Source organism: Halichoeres trimaculatus, unplaced genomic scaffold, assembly GCF_033239565.1.
Source record: "Halichoeres trimaculatus isolate MK-OKI-2021-1 unplaced genomic scaffold, fHalTri1.1 fHalTri1_scaffold_6, whole genome shotgun sequence".
NCBI classification, from domain to species: domain Eukaryota; kingdom Metazoa; phylum Chordata; class Actinopteri; order Labriformes; family Labridae; genus Halichoeres; species Halichoeres trimaculatus.
The window spans coordinates 19,726,464-19,748,483 of NW_027437184.1; the positions used below are offsets into that span (position 1 = coordinate 19,726,464).

Sequence of the window (22,020 nt, forward strand, 5' to 3'; positions counted from 1 at the left end):
TGAATGCCCTACATCGATTACACCCCGGTTTACAAAGAGAATACTGTTTTATACACCCTCTGTTGCTTGCTTTAATCTGACTGTTTCCCTGCTGTTTGGCCGCCCATGTGGACTGCCTTTTTGTTTGAGCTAAAATCAGAGGGACAGAGAAAAAAAATTGAAAGAGAAAGGTGTCAACTCAGAGGAACAATTTTCTGTGATCCTCGCTCAGGAAACCAACGACAGTGAGATAAAAAGCATGAAGATCAAAAGTGGGAAAAAACAACAAAGAAGGACAAAGATGATATGAGCAGCTAAATCAAACTTTGGAGAGGACGTTTTATCCCGGGAATGAGTTGGCGCTACTTCTAAGATCAGTCAAAAAAAATTAAGTGAAATGTGATTTAACAGGTGCTGCAGGATCAGGAGGGCCCCTCTCACCACTTCCTCATACTCACCTCATATGTGCAGAGTCAGGAAACTAATTTAACAAGGATAAGCGAGTTTCACACCACCCCAGGCTGTGTATGAATATGTAATGGAAGTGGCTAATATCCTTCCCCCACACATAAATACACATGGAGGCTTTCGGTGTCTGTAGGTCAATTTAGCAGAACCCTGTTGTACTGTAAGCAAGTGCTTGTGGGTTTACATGTGTCTTTTTGTATATGTGTGTGTGCAGATAAGGGTTTGGCTCCTGAACCCTCAGCAGAATCAAGTAAATCAATGAAATTCATTAAGATGTAATTGCCTTGACCACAAGATGGCCATTCAGCAGTTTGTGTGTCAGGAAAGTGCAACGTGTGTAGGAGTGGAACGTGCGTGGGTAAATGAGAGTTACATGTTAAAGCAGCCATCAGTGTGTGTAAATGATCAGCATCATCATTATGTGCAGCTAGAGTTCATGGCTTTGCAGGGTCCTACACAGGACACAGGTACCTCAACCTCTCAACATTAAATTTGCTAACTTGTTTAGCTTCATCTCTTATTTAACCCTGATGCTAATTAGCAATAGCACAGACAGAAGAACTCCTGTATGTTTCTCTCAACTGTCAGCTGAGCGGCTGACCCATCTTTGACTCCTCCTGCGGTTCAGGCCAGGGTCAACGAGAGGCTAATCCAGTTATCGTAGCCTCTCGTTGCTCCTAACTGTACAATCAGCCTGGCTCCATCCATTGTGAGGTCCAATATTAGCAGCTGTTAAGCCTGTCTCTGTTATTCTTACTCTTATTATGCACATGACTTTAGAAAAAGATGGAGGTGATGTATGTATACCGTAGCCTTAATTAAGTTGACTTAATGTAAGAAAACTTAACGAGTAAAAATAACTTTCTAATGACGTTTACTTCAGTTTTAAGGTAAACTTACACTGCAGGAATAGAGGGAAGGATTGAGCTACTCCAGCAGCTGTCACATGCAGGCCTGTTAGTGGTTATCTTTGTATCCTGACCTGTGTTTCCCCCTTTTTTCAAGACTGTCTGTCTCACTATGATATACATGGTATGCATTCTTACTAGACACGCAGCTACTTTGATACGCAGCGATCAACTTACAGGTTCTGCTTTACCATTGGAAGTGTGTAGAGTCTCTAGAAAACAGCACAAACACACACAGAAACACACACCAGGAACATTATGTTTGGAGCTGGTGTTCCTCCCTGCTGTCAACAACTATCAGAGAAACCCAACACTACATGTAAGCCTTAAGCTCAGGGGGTGCTCCTGCTATCTGTTACTGTTGTCACTTCCCTGAGGTGGAGGTCGCTAACTGCCTGACCTCGGGTAGGAAAATAAAGATGGAGGATTGTGGTGAAACTACAGACAGAGAAGGGATTTAGGGACAAAAAAGAGGCAAAGCAGAGAGGTTATCTGACATGGGGTTTCATATCATGCAGGTTTTAGACACCCTCACCCCTTTTACTTTTTGCATGGAGTTTACAGGTGTGTTTTTAACAGAATCAACATACACAGATACACAAAAACCCATGACAAGCTTGTCTCCAGAGGTCAAAGATGGAGGGGGCAGATGGAAGTTGGGCTCACCTTTGACCCTAAAGACTCACATTAATTGAATCACATGGACAGACAGAGACTTTGTCATGATCCTAACTGATGCTAATGATGTCAGATTGGTATTTGCTATTGGTAAAGCTGCCTCTAAAGACGAGAAAGCATGGTCGAGCCTGTCCATATTAAAGCCTAGTCTGCTTCTAATGATAAACAGTCTTATTAGTGTGAACCTCCCACATCGCAGCATGTTGGTTTACAGATCTTGAAATAAAATGACTCTGAAACATAAATGTTTATGTGGTGAAAATCAGACTCCAAGTAGCCTGGGAGCTTGTATGCATTAAGAAACGCCTGCTGCTCCACAGAGGGCGGACTTGGTTTCATTCAGATTTACTTTATAAACCAGTGATTTAGTTTGAATTGGAAACATGTCAGTGCAGAATCCTTTAACTCAACTTTGGCTAGATTTATTGTATTCTTAGCCCTAAGGCTCAGATAGTAATAGATAAATAATGTAATAAGTCTTTGAGTTAAAGGCTTCCATCTGGCATCTTATGACAATACCCAAACCACGGCAGCACAGTAGGCGGAAGATACATGGAAGCATTGTGGCAGTGACAAATGATTTTTGGAGTTTACTTTTGTGTTTGTAAAAAGGTCGGCCGTTTCTGTCTGCCATGTTTCGAGCATATGGCAGTGAGTGGTAGAAGGAGGTTTGCGGCTTTCCAGTGAGTGATGTTTGGGTTCTCTGCTCAAACAAGTCCTCCTCACGAGAAAATATCAGAAAACCAAGTTGTTTTGACGTTTCACTGCTTGGTTAGTCATAATAGCAAATGAAAATATTTATGGATACATTTTAATTTAGGCTGTGCCTTTAAAAAATATGAGTGGTTTCATTTACAACTTGCTTGGAATAATCCACAAGGAGGCTGAGCGTAAACATTGATTTTATCACACATTTGGGCTTTTTAACACTTGAGGTTGTGCTGGCGTACTGAATTACAGATGTTTAGGCTGTGATAATCTGTGATCTCATGATAACTCACAGCAGTGCTGATATTCAGCACTACAGCACTACAGCACAACCTGGAGTGTTACAAAGCTTTTATACATATACATTTTTTTTATCATTAAATTTGCGTTGTAAAGCAATTCATCTTTCCGTCCCTTTCAGAGTCACAGGGGACTAAAGCCTATCCCAGCTGCCATAGGGTGTAAGGCGAGGTACACCCAGAGCAGGTAGCCTACCTATTACAGGGCTGACACGTAGAGATAAACAGCCATTCATGTGCACATCATAGACTGTACATAGAGTAGACAGCGTAGTTCCGCTATTTATCATTGTACAGTTTTGAAGCCAAATTCCCCCATCACAAGCGCAGCCATTGGTAGCAGTTGTGCAGCCAGAGTCTGCGCAGTAAAGACTGTGAGGGATTCTGGGAGAATCTCAGTGGGGCCAGGTGACAAAAATATATGTATAGTTTTTTTCTTTTAAGAGTCTTACCAGTTCATGACTCAACGTTGTGACATATTTTATAGTCCCTGAAAAAATACATAAGAACAGCAGCTGTTAATCATCGTTAAACGTGTCGTTAAACCTTGTTTTTTACCTCTTATAACTACTAAAAACAAAACTCTTCAGACAAAAGAGGACCTGAATACAAGGCAACCAAATGGTGTCTTCAAATCACCACAGCAATCGGATGTGAGAAACATTTCTACGTATTACTTTTTAAAAGTTTCACCACAGCCCATCTGGAATGACTGGAGAGTCCGATTTTTGACCTATATTGCACCCAGCCACCAGGGAAAGCCGTTTTCGTGGCAACCTCACTTCGAGCTGGGCAAGATGATGTCCTTTTTTTGTACAGTGTATGGTGCACACTCACACCATGGGTAATTCTGATTGACCAATCAGAACCCTCCTGCTGGGAATTCAAACTAAGAGCCCTCTCAGTTTGGGCTCTTGATGCCTTTTATAGCCAAGCTTCAGCATCACTTAGTGATAGTCTGTTTTTAATTAATTAACAAGCATTGTCCTCTCTGTTAGAGCTCATGATGACATAGTGATGGATGAGGCACTCATGAAACTGTCCCCTGGCCTCAGGGCTCGTATCCAGGAAGCATGACTAAATGGGTGGAGGGCTGCGGAGGCTTAGAGGGACTATTTTGGTCTGGTTGAGTAAAGCTGTGCAATCAACAGGGATTAACCTGAACCTTTGTGCAGCATGAAAAAAGGTATTTTGTGTATTTGTATGTTCACTTTAACCGTGTTATTAAGACAGGAGTCTTACATTAACCCCTCTTTGGAAACCTTTTCTTAATATCTTAGTTTTTTCTGGTGATGTGTTAAAAACTATTCTATGAGGAGTAACTTGCATCTCTGGGGGAAGTTCACCTCAACATTCCTTGCCTTCAGCAGCTGTTTTACTAACTGATTGTTTAAAATCACACCTACTGATTTCCCCCTTTGTATGCTTTCTGCTCTCACAGATGGACCAATCAATACTAATAATCAGACCTATTCACTGTGTCAGTCCACACGCTTGGTTCATGTGTGTTATGGTGCAACATTTTCCATTTTGCAAAGCCAACAAACTGAAACATGTCCAACATCGTAGGGTCAGGAGTTATTCATTTGCCTCTTCCAGATTTGTCCCACTTTCCCCTCTCTACATCCCGCAGACAAAAAACACAAATTAGAAACAACAACTATCAACAATATGCTAACCCTTGAATTCCAAGTACCCACTCCTGATGATATACTCAAAAGAGTGGTTAAAGAGTCACTCACTTGTCAAAGAGAGACTAAAATCCTGTGGTGTCCCAGTGTAGACAAAAAGCGAAGCAGATTCCTCACTCTATCCATCTCTTTGTCATGTTTGTATTGGATAAACCACCAAAATACCCCTTAATTTATATATACACACGCACATGTCTGTTCCCATCTTGGTAGAAATGCTGCAGCAGAACACAGACACATCCTCCTAAATACTTCTGTCTGGTTTAGCGAGTTAGTGGATTTAAAATTACCCCAAGTGGTGTCCCCCCACAGCAACCATAGGCCGCACTCTTTCCCATTATTCATCCCCTTAAACATCCAAACCCTGAACAGCAGAGACAGACTCAGACAGCAGACCCTGTTTGAGGTCCAACTCCAGTCTGCCTTTGTGCTCTCTCTTCTTTAATTGATGTTTTCTCTTCTTCTCTGGAGCAAAATTACATCTGGAGTGCAATAAGTGATAATCAGCTCTCATTTTATATGACAGGAGGACGATGCTCTAGAGGAAGCTTTTCTTTCATGCGTTTCTTTCTTTGTTAAGCAGCTTTAAAATCACTTTTCCAGTATTTTGATATGTTCTGATTACATTAAACAGGTCGGTTGCACAGCTCAGAAACAACGTAACAGTGTTGTGCCTCATTAAGCTCACAAATGTCTGACTTTGATTACCGACCAAGGATCATTTATAAGGGTGCAAAGTTAATTTCCCTATTATGTTTATAAGAGTGCTCTGCCTCTCAGCTGATGTTGGCGAGGCTTGAGAACTGAGCTCCATATTACCTCAATAATATCAGATTGCCAAAACCCTGGACATAAAGCGCTAGCTTTTTCATCTCTTTGGGTGGTAAACTCACAAACTCACCCGACTTTGACCCCTGACCCTGAGCTCCTCATTAGTTTCCCAGTTAGCAGACCTTGAAAATATAATCCATGATATTCACAGATCTACAGAACTGTTTCTGGTTTGCTGGGGCCCCTGCAGCAAACAAAGACACATGGTTTAAATGGCTATAAATATTTAACAGTATGTCAAAAATAGAGCTGATTTTTTCACCCTGATTACATCAGCTGTCAGTCACAGCCTGAAAGGATGACCCTCACTTTGAAAATAACCTCTAGAGAGGAGTGAGGGCAGGGAGAAACAAACATACAGTAGACATGCACAATTGCTCACCCCAGGAGGTTAAGAGTTGCCACATTGCGGCTTTGCATGAGATAACATCACTAGCATCGAAATCCCCCCACATCTCTTATCCCTCCTCAGAGTCCAGTGAAGTGATGTCATCCCTTATTGTGCTCTTCTATTCTTCTGTCCATCCCTGCAGCAAACCTCTTTATCTCCCTCTGACCACACTGTTTAACACATTTCACAGCTGACTCCTTCTTTCTTCACCTTCGTCCTTTGTAAAAATAACAGCTTGAAGAACAAATGGTGATAGATCTGTTATATCTGCTCAGCTGTAGTTGTAGGAATATGTCATCTGTGGTTTAGGATGTCATCAATTTAAGCTTTTTTAAACTTTCTGATTATTATCACTTCTGTTTCACCAGTTATCCTGTTTAATTCCCTGGCTGTGTCAGATGCTAGCTTTTGATTGGACAAACCCTTTGATGATGGTTAATAACTTTCACAAACTTGAGCAAAGACACAACATACGAGATCCATCTACAGAGAAGACTTCTGGGACTTAAGTGTCTGCTTTATGACACCATATGCCGTTAGGTAAGGACAAACTAGTTAGTTTCTGCCCTCATCATATTGGTCAACACGAGGGGTGGGAAAAAAAAATCGAAAAATCGAAATATCAGGATTTTTTGCTCGACAATATTGAAATTGGGATTCTTTGTCAAAAAATGATTTTTTTTCCAATTTCAAATTCTTCATTTCAGCCTTTTTTTATAAACTGGATTGGTAAAAAGTTACCACTTTTCTCCAGCAGAGGGTGAAATGTTTCTCTCTGGCTCACGTGATGTGCATTTTATGGAAAAATATGGCTCCTGATATAGTGTGCAGACATTATCATCATTTAACTTTTTCCCATGTTCTTGTGTTAAAAAAAGCAAACTAAAAATTGCAAAATCGTAAATATCGAAGAACCGCGACTTAAATCAAATTGGCACCCCAAAATTTGTTATAGAATTGTGTCAGGAGAAAAGCATATTGTCCCAGCCCTATTTAACATTGTAGCTCAAATGTTTCTTTTGGTTAGCATGCTAATTCGGCAGCAAGACAACAAGGATCCTGTTCAGCAACCCTTCTGGTTGCTGTTGAGCAACTTCAGGTTAGTGATCGCTACAAAGAGACTTAAACCATGAGCCCCATCCCTGTAACTGTGCAAAGTTACTGTGAGAATTTTCTTTTGAAACTGTGCACATGAACCATTTTAAATCGAAAAAAGTATTTTAATAAACGTGTTTCTATCTTGCTGTATGTGGCCATAGCTTCTAATGTTCAATTAGAGGGTAGTTATGGGAAAAAAAACTTTTCAGGGTGTGACAAGACCACGAGGTGAACTACCTGCCATTATACATTGGCGCTCACATCACTTCTTCTTGAAATGATGATGATGTGATTTAATCCAACAAGTTTTTACCATAAGTGTTTCAACAAGGTAAATCTTTTAATACAGCTTTCCTGTGTTTTATTGTAGTGACTTAATTGAGTTTTTAAATGGAAGCTTTAGGCTTCCGTAGCAGAGCAATCACTAAGAATTAAAGTCACTATGGGATATTTTACCTCTGAAACAAATTTTGAATGTCAAACAATGGCTCCTATGTCCTTTGACATGAGATACAAGTTAAACATGAACTTAATAACCTACTCCACATGTCTGTATACTTAACTCTGCAGGCTAAAGCAACGACTTCATTGTCTTCTTTGTAATGAGTCCTGGTGTGTGTGTGTGTTTTGCTGTACAGGCATGCGCATTTGTTGTTTGAGAGAAGCAGAGACTTCTCCCTGGCCTTCACCCCTTATTATACTCATTAATATTATTAGCGTTCTTTCTTCCAAATATAGAAGTCAATCCCTCTCGCTCCGTCTCCTTCACCTCCCTCTTCTTCTCTTCCCTTCACTGGTTTGATGTTCATAATCATTTCCAGCTGTGAACTCCACATGAAAGACGAAGAGCACTTGCCGTAATAGGGTGCTGAAAGAGTGAGCAGGGGAGAGGACAGCAAAGAGGGGAGACTCTGGAAAGTAGAGAGAAAGGGGAGGTCAGGGGAGGAATGGAGATTGAAGGAGAAATGCTCCTATTTCAAGGTCTCATGTTATCATGAGCCCTGCTTTTTGTTCCTCTGCCAAACTATTCCCTATCCTCCTCCTCCTCCACCCACCATTCCCTCCCTTCTTTTTCTTCCCGGCAATATATCTTAATTGTACCCACAGTGCCTCGACCCATCGGTAGTAGAGGGGCAGAAATTGATTTGGAGATCTGAGAATGTGTGAAGAGAGGAATGCAGCTCGCCGGAGAGTAAAAGAATGTAGAAGTGGAAAAGGGAGCACCAAAGTTAAATGAATGTTTTAGTTATTTGTGACACTGCAACAAAGTTATATCCAGCCCAGGGTCCTGTTTTAGTTTGCTGTAAATAACTTCAGCTGGTGCGCTGTTTCCCAACAATGAAGCCTTCCAATCATGAGCTCCAGGCCTCAGTGATCACTGCAGCATCTTTTCTGCATCTTTATGAGAATTCAAGTTTACTACAGCTTGGGTTAACTCACTACCAGCTATTAAAATATTAAAAGACATCTGTTTAACTGAATAAAGGGACATTAAAAAAAAGAAGAAGAAAGGATTCAGATGTGGAGTCGGATACCGATTCAGATACAGATACTGATAGCTGATAATGCCAACAATAAGACTATTAATGCTGATAAAAACAAAAACAACAACAACAACAATGATAATACCAGAATGTTAACATGGTGGGATACTGCTGATGATAACAAATCCAATATTGGTTACAATTTAAACTGCATTAAGGGTACTAATAACAATACCTGCAACTTGTTTGGTACCACTAATATTGATGATAGCAATAATATTAACCAGTGCATAAAACTCAGGTTGACACAGACAATAATATCAATAGTAGTAATAGTATAGCACAGGGGTGGCCAACCAGTCAGAGACCAAGAGCCACAAAAATGACCGTGGTACTAAGGAGAGCCACGTCATGCACGGGATCTTACAAACACACTTCCTCTCACACATAAATGGAATGACATAAAATGAAAATCAAAACAATTCCAATTTTCAAAACGAGATTTAATGTGTTTGTTAGTGTGTTTAAATTTGTACTAGAGAAGAGAAACTGAAACTTAAGTATCAATGTGTACACCCAAACATTAATCAACACTGAACCCAACGCTGGCATCAGTATATAAATATTTTAGATTGACTGGCACACTGCTACTCATAGCTTTAAATATAATTATATGAATGGATCAAAGAGTAGTAATAGTATTAGTTTCAGTATCCAATATTTCTTGTGACACTACAACACTTGCAAAATGTCACCAATGTGTTTCCATTGTTGTTCAGTAAATAGTTTAAATCACAAAAATATATGATACTTCCGACTGAACAATCCTTGTGTCCAAGTATTTGAATAAGTATCAGGAAAAATGATTGACAACATCACCAAAAGGAAAGAAAACAGGATTTAAACAAAATTTAAAATCAAACATGCTTAAAAACAACTAACTAGGGCTAACAGCAAGGAAATATGGTTGCATAATGCCAAAATCACATTTAGGGAGAGGAGTAGCGAATATTATTTCATATAGTATATCCAAGACTGAGGATCACTTTGGGTTTCTTACTACAGTAGACGATAACCTGTAATTGATAGAAATGATGTCTGAACACTGTCTAATAGTCCACAAGCCCAGGACAACACGAGGGTAAGCCGGCCTGATTGACCTTGGAAATACTCAAATATCTTGGACTCACCCTGGACAATAATCTTAATTTTGACTATCACACACAGGACATCCATAAATGCTGACAACGAAGACTGTCATCCCCAAACTCAGAGCACTCTCTGTTGCCCTCCACCTTCTGTTGTTACTGTATCGAAGCATCATCCAGCTCATTATCCTTAACTGTTCCCCCTGCTACGACAACATGCTTATCACCTCCATCAGAAACAAACTCACAAACATCACACACAGATCCTATAAAATAGGAAATAATAGGCCTTCCTGCACCCAACCTTTCTGAACTCAACAAAGCCATCAGAACCAGAGCAAAACACCATAACACTTGACCTAGATATAGGACGTAGATATAGGTCCATAGCCTGGAAAAGGGCACATTTCAGCAGGAGCTTTGTCCCTTCTGCCATCACTCTTTTGAAAACAGTATCCAAATGACTAGGTGTATGACAGTGTGTAAGAGAGATCTATCTACTCATTATTTCAGAAACGCCTGGCAGCAATCAGGAGAAGAGAGGATAAGGGATATATCTCTGTGTTTTACAGCTTTTACTAAGGAATCCTAAAGAATCTATTTTCCTTTCTTTCATGAGGAACAATAAAAGTCCAGGGCCGCAGCAGAACTGCAGCTGCATCTGAAAAGCTGTGTGCAGAGGACTCCCTCTGACACTAACTGATGTTTTACAGAGGCAAACTGCAGAGAACAGCAGGATCCACCTGGACCTCAGCCCACATCTGGGAAATGGTGAGGAAAGAGGAGAGGAGGAAGAGGAAAGAGAGGAGATAAAGCACAGGGAAGGGAAGAAAGTGATAAACAGAGTGGAAGAGAAGAGTAGAAACAAGGACAAATCTCATGCATAAAAAAAGCAAAAACATGGAATCTAATACAAGAATATAAAACCAAAAAGAAGTCAGTGTATATCTGTCAGTTTTGAGCCTGTCGAGTAGTGTAAAGTGAGTGTGTGTGAGCATCCAGTGACTCGGGATTCTGCAGATGGGAAGATGGGAGTGACAACAGCAGCACATGATACAGAAATGATAAGTAGAAAAGTAGAAACACAGAAAGAGATGAAGTACTTGTGAAAAAAAGAAAGTGGGGACAATGAATGATGAGGTCTGGAGATTTTTGCTAATGCTCCAGTCACCAATCGCTCCCCAAGCCAGGGATGAATGGCTCTCTATGGACAAAAAAGCCCCAGGCCTGAGTGTTGGCTGAATCCTATCCACAGCACGCTCTTCCTGACTGTTTTTCACATAGTCCTTACCAGGCTGACGGGTGCTGTGTGAGCCTGAGGCTGTGTTCTTTGACAGATATATTGTAGCTGGACAAGGAACTAAACGATAGGTAAATCTTAATGCTGGATGAAAATCTTGAGCTGAGAGCATGCTGGATCGAATTTATGTCTCATGTATTACAAGTTCAGCTGGTTGGCAGATGTTAGAGTAAAGCAGTGTATGTATGTTTGTGTTTTGACGATTTTCCCACTGATAAATGCTCTGAAGGCTGGCGCATTTCCTTAAAATCAAGGGGGAACTGCACAGCTGGTATGTCAGATAATGCACTTTACGAGTGATTACCAGCTTCAAATGCTTGTTGGTCAGATATCAGTGACTTTAAGACAGACGTTCCAGCTATGGTCAGATTCAGCTTTTACAGAGGGGTTGAAAATGGATCCCACAAAGAAAGATGGATGTGACCTTCTTTTCTTCCACAGCAGTTGATTGTATTGGAGTGAATCTGAATTTTTGTAACCTTGATCTCCAAGTTCCTTTCAATTTTGTTACTTCAGCTCCCCATCTTGGTTTCTTTTCCTGCTGTGTAAGTTTACCAAATGTTTTCTCCTGCTGCAATTCTTGACACCAGGTAGGAAATCAGAGCTCTCACTGGAGAGAACTGCATTGGTGTTTTTTGCACTTTTAAGCCCATTAAGTACAAATTGTGTGTACTTAACATTACTGCAGACCATTTTCCAAAGTGAACCACACTCCAGGCATTTACCACCTTCCAGGCAGCCATTAGCCTTAGTTGTTCATGCCAATATTGTATGGGAATCTGCTCGGGAAACCACCATTATGGCACTTCAATATTATAATAACAGCCAAGGGATGTGAGAGGTTTTTTTAGCTGGAGCTAACATTTGCAAATGCTGCATCATCCAAATAACTCTTGAAAAGTTATGGCACTCAGAAGAGCCTAAGTGTTGGGCTTTAAAGTGGTTTAAAAAACATTTGGACCAAACTTTTGACCTTTAACTTATAAAGCAGACCTTCTAACAACAGGACCACCCTGACACCGGCAGCACACATGTCCAAAAACCATGTAAATATGGAAGTTCAATACAGTTTTATAATATCACAGAGACAGGCTTTACACAAGTGTATACTGAAGAGTGAGGCAGATTTAGTTGTTGAAAGGTGTTGGCTTCCATCTGTGAGTGTGTTGCTATGTTGTTGTATGTTTAGAGCTGCAGGAAATCTCTGGAGAACTGGATGAGGAATAGGTGTGCAGAGTCCAGCCAGGTTGGTTGGCTGGCCAGTTGTGTATCAGAGAACCAGATCTCTGCTGTCAGAGGAATCTACTGTTGGCAAACACTCTCATCTGGCCTAGCAGATCCCTTGATTTAAGAAGACATGTCAAGGATGTGTGTTTGCTAGATTATCTCATTGGCTTAAAAACTAGACTACTTTTTCAGGCAGTTTTAACACTGTACAAGCTCTGGGAGAGGAGTTTTTAGTATTGAGCTGGCATGTTTGTTTAAGATGTACTTAAATAACCAAATTATCAGCCCTAGAGAAGTGTTAGCCTCATTAATCTGTAATGTGAGGATATTTTATTTCATCTTATTTTGAAAGGACTCTGGAGGCCTTCTGTCATTCCCTAATCGCTGTGGTGTAAAGAAACAGGAAATTGAAGACCAAGGACTGAAATGTTTCATTTTTAAGGAGTCCAGAAGGCACATGGAACTTTTCTGCTACAATGCCGAAGCATTTAAAATTATTTTTGTAATTTAAATAAGCCAAAACTTACTGTTTACAGCCAAAAGTAACTTAGCTGGACGCCAATAAGCATATATTCTTATTTTCTACTTTCATGTCTCCCGTGACCAGATGATATTGGTTCAGGAGTGTGAATAAGTATTTTTCTTGAGATATTTGCGTCTTATACATTTCTGCTGTGCAGTCAGGTTGACACACAGGAGGGAAACTCTTGTGTGACAGAGCTGATCCTTGCAAGCTTCTGTACTTTCAGCAGGGTTGATCTGACATTCCCTTGCCACACATGTCAAGCTCTAGGACATTGACAACACTGTCATGTATTCCCCCTCTTCTGTTTTCTCCCTGTGTTTTCTCTTAAGTTTTACTTCGGCATTTTAAGTCTGGAACTACATAATATTTTTTTAGCCCCCAAGTTTTCCATCAAAATGTGCTTGTGCTTGCCTTTTCCTAGTGTTGCTTTGTGGTTGTCCTGCATGTGTTTTCAGCATAGAGGATTCATACCAGAGAGCTGAGGGTTTTTAAATTTTAGAGTGTGTGGAGAATCAATGTCCTGCTTTTCCTCTTGTTCCCAGCTTGTATGCAAGTCCTGTGTGATACAGGCTGCATTTCAAGAACTACCTCCAAGTGTATTTATGTCTACTGCCTAACCCTTGTGAATTATACAAACCTCACAGATCCGCTTATGTCTCCTCTGCTGCCTTATCCAGGGTAGAATGCCTTTTCTGCTGTCTCTGAATGAGATCTACAGACTTTTACAGGGCAAAAACGGAGGTGGCGATGAAGTCACCCTATAACCAGGTGGGCGGTCATGGGTGTTTAAGCTCCTTTAATTAGATTTAGCAAAAAGAATGGGGTCATTATATATGTTGGTGTCTGTGTTAGCATGTACACGTTCCTCCAGCTCTCATCACCACAGGTGGTTAATCCATCACAGCCCTCCAGAAAGATATGAGCCATTGCCAGACATGAGGCCAGATCCCAAAGATAGTGTTAGTCTCAACACTGTACTCTCTAGGAAATCCCACCAATGATCTCAAATCTCAGGCTTTAAACATGGACTAGTGGATGACATATAGCATGACCCGTCATAAACCATGACTGTCTAGTCATTTCAGTGCAGCGACTACAAACCCTGAAGCAGAATTTTCAGAATCCCTTTTTTTAATATCCTGCATCAGTACGAGTAAAGGTGGTGGTGTTTTCATCTGTGTGTCTATAGCCTGTAGGTAAGGGTTATGGGGAAGACATGAGTAGGTGTATAAGTGGAGGATGGTTATCTGCTATGGTGGTCCTGTGCTCTGTGGAGTTCAGAGTCAGGGTGGGATTAGATATAGAATTTAAACACATGATGAGCAAATCTATGGAGGGATTATCTGTCTATGTCATCATAAAGATGTGCACACATTTTGACCACAGAAGCAATGTTCATTCAGATGAGTTAGCATTTTTTAAACACTAAATTCAACCTGTTAATAGTATCAAAACATATGGTTGTTCTGTGGTCAGTTGTCAGAAACGGTATTATAAAACAGAGGCAAAGCCTATCAAGTTTTTACAGTTACAGAGCAACCCATGTTTTGGAGTTAATAGCGAACATGCTAACTGGTGACTCTCAGCTGAAGGTAACAGCACAGACTGTTAAAAAAAAAAAAAAAGTGGACGTCATTTTGCTTGACTCAAAGTGAGGTCCCCACAAAAACTGCTCCCCCTGATCCCTGGTTCCTGGTGGCTGGCTGCAGTATAGGTCAAAAACTCCATCTCCCCAGTCATTCCAGATGGCTGTGGTCAAACTTTAAAAAATTAATACACCTCGTACAAATGTTTCTCAAATCCAATCCAATCCAAAGGAGAGCCAAGAAGAGATTAGACTCTTGAAAGGAAAAAATAAATATTATTTTTGTCACCCAGCTCCACTCAGATTCTCTCCTAGTCCCTCACAGCCTCTGCTGCGCTGACTCTGGCAGCACAAAGGCTGCCAATGGCTGCGGCTGTGACAGGGCTTCAAAACCGTACAATGTTAAATGGCGGAGTGTATCAGTGATTAACAACAGAGAGTCACCAGTTAACAGGGTCACACTTCACACTGAAACACCAGTGACGTCTGGGTGTGTGTAAATAAATGTGCTGTCTTTATCCAACCTTAATGAAAAAGTTGGTTTTAGGCCAAGGTTTTGACCAAACATGGACTTTATATAGAGAGCAAATAGTAAGTGAATCTATCACTAATCTGTCTATTAACCCTGGAATACACAACCATTAATATTCTGATTTACTGCAGTTCTTTGGACGTAGTTTTCTGGTTCTTTTATTATGAACTGGGTCTCAGACTCAGCAGTCTGTCTGCTCTTTTTGGTTAGGGAGGTTTTCTGATTTATTGACTGATGTTAATGTCCTGGTATGTCACAGTCTGGTAAGTGTCAGCAGATAATGCAGTCATGAGCATAATGTAAAAGTTGCGTGTAAATTCCTCTCTGGGGTACACGCTGGATTTCTCTGCTAAAAACGTCTGTCCACCTAATATCTGTCCACTTGCTGATCTCTTCTGTCCACTCACTGCTATTTGACAAACCTGGGAGCCGTTCACCTTCCGTCAAAGTGATGATATTAAGTTAAAATAATATGTTTTTTGGTGGTTAACTCCCCCACATCACTTGATAGACCGTTACACTCTGCAGTACTTCTGTGGAGGATGGGCGCACATTCGCCATTGTTGATAAGCTAATAACCCATTTACATCTTAACATATAAGTGGATATGCACATTAAACTTTACTATGATTTAACCAAAAATTCAGGCTTTAGAAATCATAGAAATGATGTTCATTGCCATTTTATCCTTATCAATTCATCAAACTTTAATAAAAATGTTATACACAGCGTAGTGTATTTTCACAAATCCTTAGGGCACTAATGTGAACTCTGCCCTCATCTGAGGACAAGACATAGTATTTTCACAAAAAAGCAAATTCAAATGAACATGAGACTTTCTAGGAAATCGAACACTTCAGATATTGTTGCATTATGAAAAGAGACCGTGTGGCAGGGACAGAGTGATCTCATGAAGCCCCCCAGGTCTTGGCTTTCCTTCAACGCTCCCAGATCTGAGGGTGAATGCTCCTTTTAATGAGCGCCATAAACACCATCAAACAATGTAAGCGCTCAGTGTAAAACTTCAGACGGAAGAAATGACCCCGCGCTCAGAGGACATTTCCCGTTTGTGTTTTGAAAGGAAGCCTTTTATGTATTATGAGATTTTTGAGTGATTTAATAGATTTCCTCAGAGCATACAATGTATGTTTGTCTGTGGGGGGGTACGAAGAATGATGTTAAGTAGAAGAGACAAATGAGGTCAAAGGTCAGGTCAAGACCTCTGTCAGTTGTGTGTGTCTCTGTGTAAGTGGTTTAAAGCTTTTTGTTGGACAAATAGGGAGTACAGATTAATGTCTGAGGTTTGTGTTTGAATGGTTTAAGTCAGTCTGTGTGTTCTTAAGACACCAGTGTCTGCTGCTTGACCTTTTAACTTTCTTAAAAGCGTGTAGCTTGGCCCCGTAAACCTCACTGCAATCTCCATCACAGACCCCTCCTACCTTCTTCTCTCTTACTAAAGGTTACCTGTCAGTTCCCTCTCTAGGTATCGTGGTAACACCACACCAGCTGTCTCTTTGCCGCTTTCTCAAACACACCATGGGAGAGATCTCTCCATTTTCTATTCATGTATCATATGTGTGATCCATAAACGTGAATCGCCCTTGCAGATGCTCGGTTTTTATAGTACTCTGGAAATCATAACAAGTAGTGCTATGGTGTGTGATATTTGGACAAGTGCAGATGTACAGACCTGTGAGGTGACTATATTACGGGACATTGCTGTCATAACAGAAAGGCTCTTTGCTCGTGTGTAATAATTATGACAGATGTACGTTTCTTTTAACGCAGATTTGAGGATCCTGCCGGGTGTGTTGATGTGATGCGTTCTGAAATCCTTGTGTCTCACGGGCTGTTTGGTACAGTTAGACCGTTAATGTCTTACCACATATTTCTTTTCCCTCAGGTGTCAGCTGCAGACCAAGATCGTGGTTCCTTTGGGGCTATATCCTACACCCTGGGCTCAGGATCTGGAAGTGCAGTACCCTCACACTTCACCATAAACAAGGAGACGGGCCAGCTTTGCACCAGTGCAGCTCTTGACCGTGATGATGGATTGGACAAGTTTGATTTAACTGTCACTGCAACAGATGGCGTAAGGATCTTTTCACTAAAAAACTCTAAGAAATAGTTGTTTAAAGTTGTTACCATCAGATGTTCTGGTGCCTTTATAAATATGCTTTCTGTCTTTATTGCTGCGAGTCATACTAAAGAATCAGCTACAACATCTTATAGAAGTTTGTTATAACTGAATATACATTTACAAGAGACCAGAAAGTTTGAGAAAACTACACACCAGCTCTGTGTTCTGCTCCGTGACCAAGCTCATTCCCTGCTGAGGGTATACTGCTCCCTCTGATCAAAGCTACTTGCTGAAGGCAAATTAAAGATGTGTACAGCTGCTTTTGAATAAATCTCACAGAAACACTCTGGACATGTTTTGAAGAAGACAGCGTCCTGTCTCTTGCAATTTGTCTTCCAAAATTCAAGGGGAACCGCAACAGCATGGCAAAGCAATCAGAGCAAACACAGAGGGAGGAACGGGGCTGAGAAGTAAGAAAACAGATTCACTGAAAACAGGCAGTTTCAAAGCTCTTCCTGCAGGCAACCATTTAAGTTCAGTGTATAATATAATTCTTAACTTGACAACATCAGACACTATTTGTTTCAGCATCTTTAAAATGGACTCATGTTCATTTTAAGGATAAATTTATTACAGTAAATGCATTTGAATAGTAAATGAAAGAAATAATTTTCACATTTATACTTAGCTTGCCTTAAGAAATACAATACATACACATTTTTACCTTCAGCTGTGGTAGTGCTGCTAGCTTTCATTCTTAATATTCACCCCACTTCAGGTACAGTTTAAATTGAAATCTATAATTTACCAACCAAACCCACTGATGCATCCTTTCTCTCACTCCAGCACATTCCCAGCTATATTCAGCTGGTGTCTGTTTCCTCCATCTCAAACATCCCTGTTTTTAATGGCCTCATAAAACTAAGCCCGCAGATACAGTTTAATGAGGGTAAAGTCTTCTCCTCGTTGACAAATGCATACAACGGTTGATTGGCTCCGTATTTTGGGAATCTTCAGCAGAGAGCTCATCTCAGTGTGTCCCCTTACAGCTGCATCCTCTTTGCAGTGTGACATAAATCTATTGTCGCAGTTTCATAACAAGAAAGTCCCGGACTGTTGCTTTTCACTGAGGGATCGCACACAAATTGAATTCTGTTTTCAGGGATAAACAATGCAGGAAGTGAGAAAGGATGTGAGTAAAAAAAAAGGAAGTGTCTCTTGTAATTTAAAATCCCCTTGTCTAAACCCATTACTTTAAAATATGGGCAGCATATCTTCACCAGTGAAGCCAAAATGACCCAAGTAAGGGGTACTGACTGAAAACTATAATACCAGAGACTTTGCACAAAGATTTGCTGGTGGCACTTTGGAATTGTTTCCCTACCTGTCCTATGTGTAAAACTGCTCAGGTAGGCACAATCAACCTGCTTATTGTGTCAATTTTAAGCTGGCACTTTAAGTTACGGAAAGTTAACTGGTGAAAATTTTATGGTGTTACCCTTTTTTTTCTCCTCTACTCTGCTTATCCAGTCACAGCACTGTATTTGTTTTCACTGAGGAGCTAGGCTCTATGCCTACACTATTTCGATCTGTCAGGCTGTTTCAGATGTTGTTTCACTTTTGGGAAGCTGTCGTGATGCCCATGGTTTATACAGTCTGAACAGAGGAATTAATTCAAATCTGTGATATCATAAACCCACCAGTGTCCACTTGTTTGACCTTGATATAAAATGTGTCAGTAAAATTTAAGTTTAATCTAATCCAGACATGTTTTTTAATTCAAGGGTGGTCTAAGCTCAGTAGCCCGTGTGCGGGTCACTGTAGTGGACATCAATGACAACCGGCCTGTCTTCTATCCAGTCCTTTACACCGTCAGTCTCAGCACCCACAGTGCCCCAGGGACCTCTGTGGCCAAGGTGACAGCAGTCGACCCAGACTCTGGGGAAAATGGGAGGGTAACATACCGCACGGTACCTGGAGGAGGCTCTGCATTCTTCACTCTCAACAAAGATACAGGCAAGTGTCTGTGCAGTTCAACTTTTGGCTATAAAAAAAGCTTATGATGTGACAGTTCAACATGAACATCTTTTTTCTCTGCAGGTGTAATCTCGCTCTCTCGTTCCCTCCACGGCAAAGCAAACACAGTGATCTCCATGGTGATATCAGCTGAGGATGGTGGCGGTTTGACGGCGCCAGTCAATGCCAGGGTGAATGTGAGTGTGGTGGGAGGATCTGTGGCGTCTCCGGTGTTCGAACAGGCTCAGTATTTCTTCACTGTGACCGAGGACGTTCTCAGGGGGACGGCGGTGGGAGTTGTACGTGCTGGCACCAAGACAGGTGAGACTGCATATATTCTAAAGTCCCTTAAGTTTTTGGTCAGTCTACAAAATGTCTTTAATAATGTCTTTAAAGTTTTTATCCAATCGGTTCAAAAGTTGTCTCAGGGTGCTTAACTTACAGCTTTGGCTACAGTGGAACGAAAAACATTGTTTCAAAGGCAGAAACTTTGAGTAGTCACACTTTTTAATGAAGAGTCATCTGGCACAACTGGATGCCATTTTTTTTTTTCAGATTTACTCCGTAGTACTAGCCAATGGGAACCTGTTTTATGTGACCTAACTGGTTTCACATTTCTAACAAGCAACAGCACAAAAATGCACTTAACTGGCAGCGGGTGTATTACGTCTTACCTCCCATCCCAAGTACTTGTACAAACAGCAACAAGAGCATTAAGAAGTCCCATCCATCACACAGTGTGGGATTTACTGTTTTTTTTTTTAGCTTTCGGGCCAGACAGTATTAATGACTGAGGTTAAGATTTGGTTTGGGCTGTAAGTCTGAGTGGGAGTCTGGATTAAATGTCTTTGGTAGTGAAGTTGACAGAGGGACCATTATCTCTGTGTTAGCTGCACTAGACTGTTAGTAACTTTATCTCCTTGTCTATATTAAGTGTCCTGATCATTATTAACAGAAATCTCTTTTAAAACAGTTGGTATTGATCTTTAATGTAGGTTTGTTGGGTATGAATCTGTTTTGAGAACACTTTATGTTCCTTTTAATAGTTTGAGATTTATTGAATCAGTAAGAGAAAACTGGTCTCAACTTCTGAAACTTGATAATTTGATGCGTCTTTTCATCTGAAAGCTGAAACTTCACTTTACCATTTTATAAAGTTTCCAGCCTTTTTCCTTCTAACTGCTACTAACTTACTTTTGTTTTTTCTCTTTGTGACCTTAAAGCAGGTGGTGCTAAGGAAATCTTCTACTCCATATCCTCTGGGGACCCAGATGGTTACTTCACAGTGGACAGTGCCTCCGGTACCATTCGCACGGCCCTTCCCCTGGATCATGAAACCTGCTCCAGTCTTGATCTAGAGATCCAAGCACGCTCCGGCTCTCCTCCAGCATATGGAACCAGCCGTGTACGAATAACCATCTCAGATGTAAACGACAACGCTCCCACCTTCCTCCCATCCTCATCAGAGTCTCTCCTTCTGCCCGAGATCACCAAGATGGGGACTGTTATCTACACCATTCAAGCCACAGACAAAGACTCAGGACATAATGGTCAGCTCAGCTTTGATCTGGTCTCTGCTGGGGCCGCAGGCAGCAGCGGTCAGAGGACGTTTGGTGTCGACCGAGGTAGCGGAGAGGTGCGTCTGATCGGGAGTCTCTCATATGAAAGTGTCCCACGCTATGACCTCCAGGTGGTGGCCAAGGATGGAGGAGCCCCCCAGCTTAGCTCCACTTTCACCCTTGTGGTTCACATTCAAGCACAAGATGCTCAAGGCCCCAACTTTGACACCCTGACATACCGTGTGGAACTGCGGGAAAACACACTGCTCAACACACGTTTCCTGCAGGTTCGAGCTCTGAACAGAGAGGCCTCTGGGAATGGTGGAAGCTCCTCCTCATCTTCTTCTTCCTCTATCTCTTACCGCCTCAGGCCAGATGGTGACGCTGCAGGTTTTGGCATCATGTCCGATAGTGGTTGGCTGTTTGTTCGAAGCTCTCTGGACAGAGAGGTCAAAGACATGTATCTGCTCACCGTTCTGGCCACTTCAGGCCCTGGAGGGGCGGGGAGAACTGGAAGTGCCACGGTCAGGGTGACTGTGACAGACGAGAATGACAATTCCCCAAGACTGAGCCAGGAGAGGGTCTTCCTGGCTGTCAGGGAGAACTTGCTGGCAGGGACCGGCTTTGGCAGGGTGTCTGCAACAGACAGAGACGCCGGACTAAATGCAAGACTCACTTACAGGCTGCTGCACTCTGACAGACACTTCCAGATTAACTCACAAACAGGTAAAACTCAACAACATAATTCCCCTTTCTATTTATCCTAATTAAAAACAGTAATAGTACACTTGTAGATTGTTGTAATTAAGTTGCTGTGAAGGAAAAGTAGCTGCTTTGTAAACACAGTACGAGCATGATTTCCCTTGAGGAAATCCCTTGCTGTTTGTCAGTTCAAATCAACATACTAATGACTCTCTCATTATTTCAAGTAACACAAGCTGAGGCCTTTCCCTTTCTCCCTTTTTCATAAGGTGAGATCAGTACTCGCCTTGCTCTGGACAGAGAGCACCAGTCCAGCTACCAGCTCGTTGTAGTCGTTCAGGATGGAGGGACGCCTCCTCGCAGCGCTACTGGTACTGCTCACATCAGTGTGCTGGATGAAAACGACCACGCCCCCAGCTTCACTCACGCCAGGCCGGACAGGGAGCTGCTGCTTCAGGTGGGGATCACAGACGATGTATTAGCATTTTCCTGTCTTTGGAGATGAGTTTGCTACTGATCGGAGTCTGTGGCGCTTGGCCTGTAGCAAATGAGATGCCAACTCATTCTGGTTGACCTAACTCCAATAAAATGATACAAACTAAAAGAGCTTGACCACAGGAGTTTAGGGATTGATCATGGATATAGCATTTTAATTTTGACACAATATGTGTGATCAGATAGCTTCCACAAAACAGTAGTTTTGAGTCACATGATAACTGCCATCTTGAAAACTGGCGGCTGTATTAAAATTCAGTTGACACCCCATTGATGTTTTTCCAGTGAAGATGCATTCATTTTAATGTTGGATCT

At 41.4% G+C, this 22,020-nt stretch overlaps 1 protein-coding gene across 2 annotated transcripts in view; it reads left to right on the forward strand.

Moving 5' to 3' along the window:
* Nucleotides 1-22,020, forward strand: part of dchs1b (dachsous cadherin-related 1b) — a 101,346-nt gene that overhangs the window by 62,110 nt on the left and 17,216 nt on the right. Inside the window, exons 5-9 of one of the 2 annotated variants that reach the window (XM_074671594.1) lie at nt 16,757-16,945; nt 18,718-18,949; nt 19,034-19,270; nt 20,173-21,234; nt 21,480-21,667. In XM_074671594.1, coding sequence (XP_074527695.1) covers nt 16,757-16,945; nt 18,718-18,949; nt 19,034-19,270; nt 20,173-21,234; nt 21,480-21,667 — 1,908 coding nt within the window. The remainder of the gene's footprint in view (nt 1-16,756; nt 16,946-18,717; nt 18,950-19,033; nt 19,271-20,172; nt 21,235-21,479; nt 21,668-22,020) is intronic. The other variant, XM_074671595.1, reaches the window with a different exon arrangement.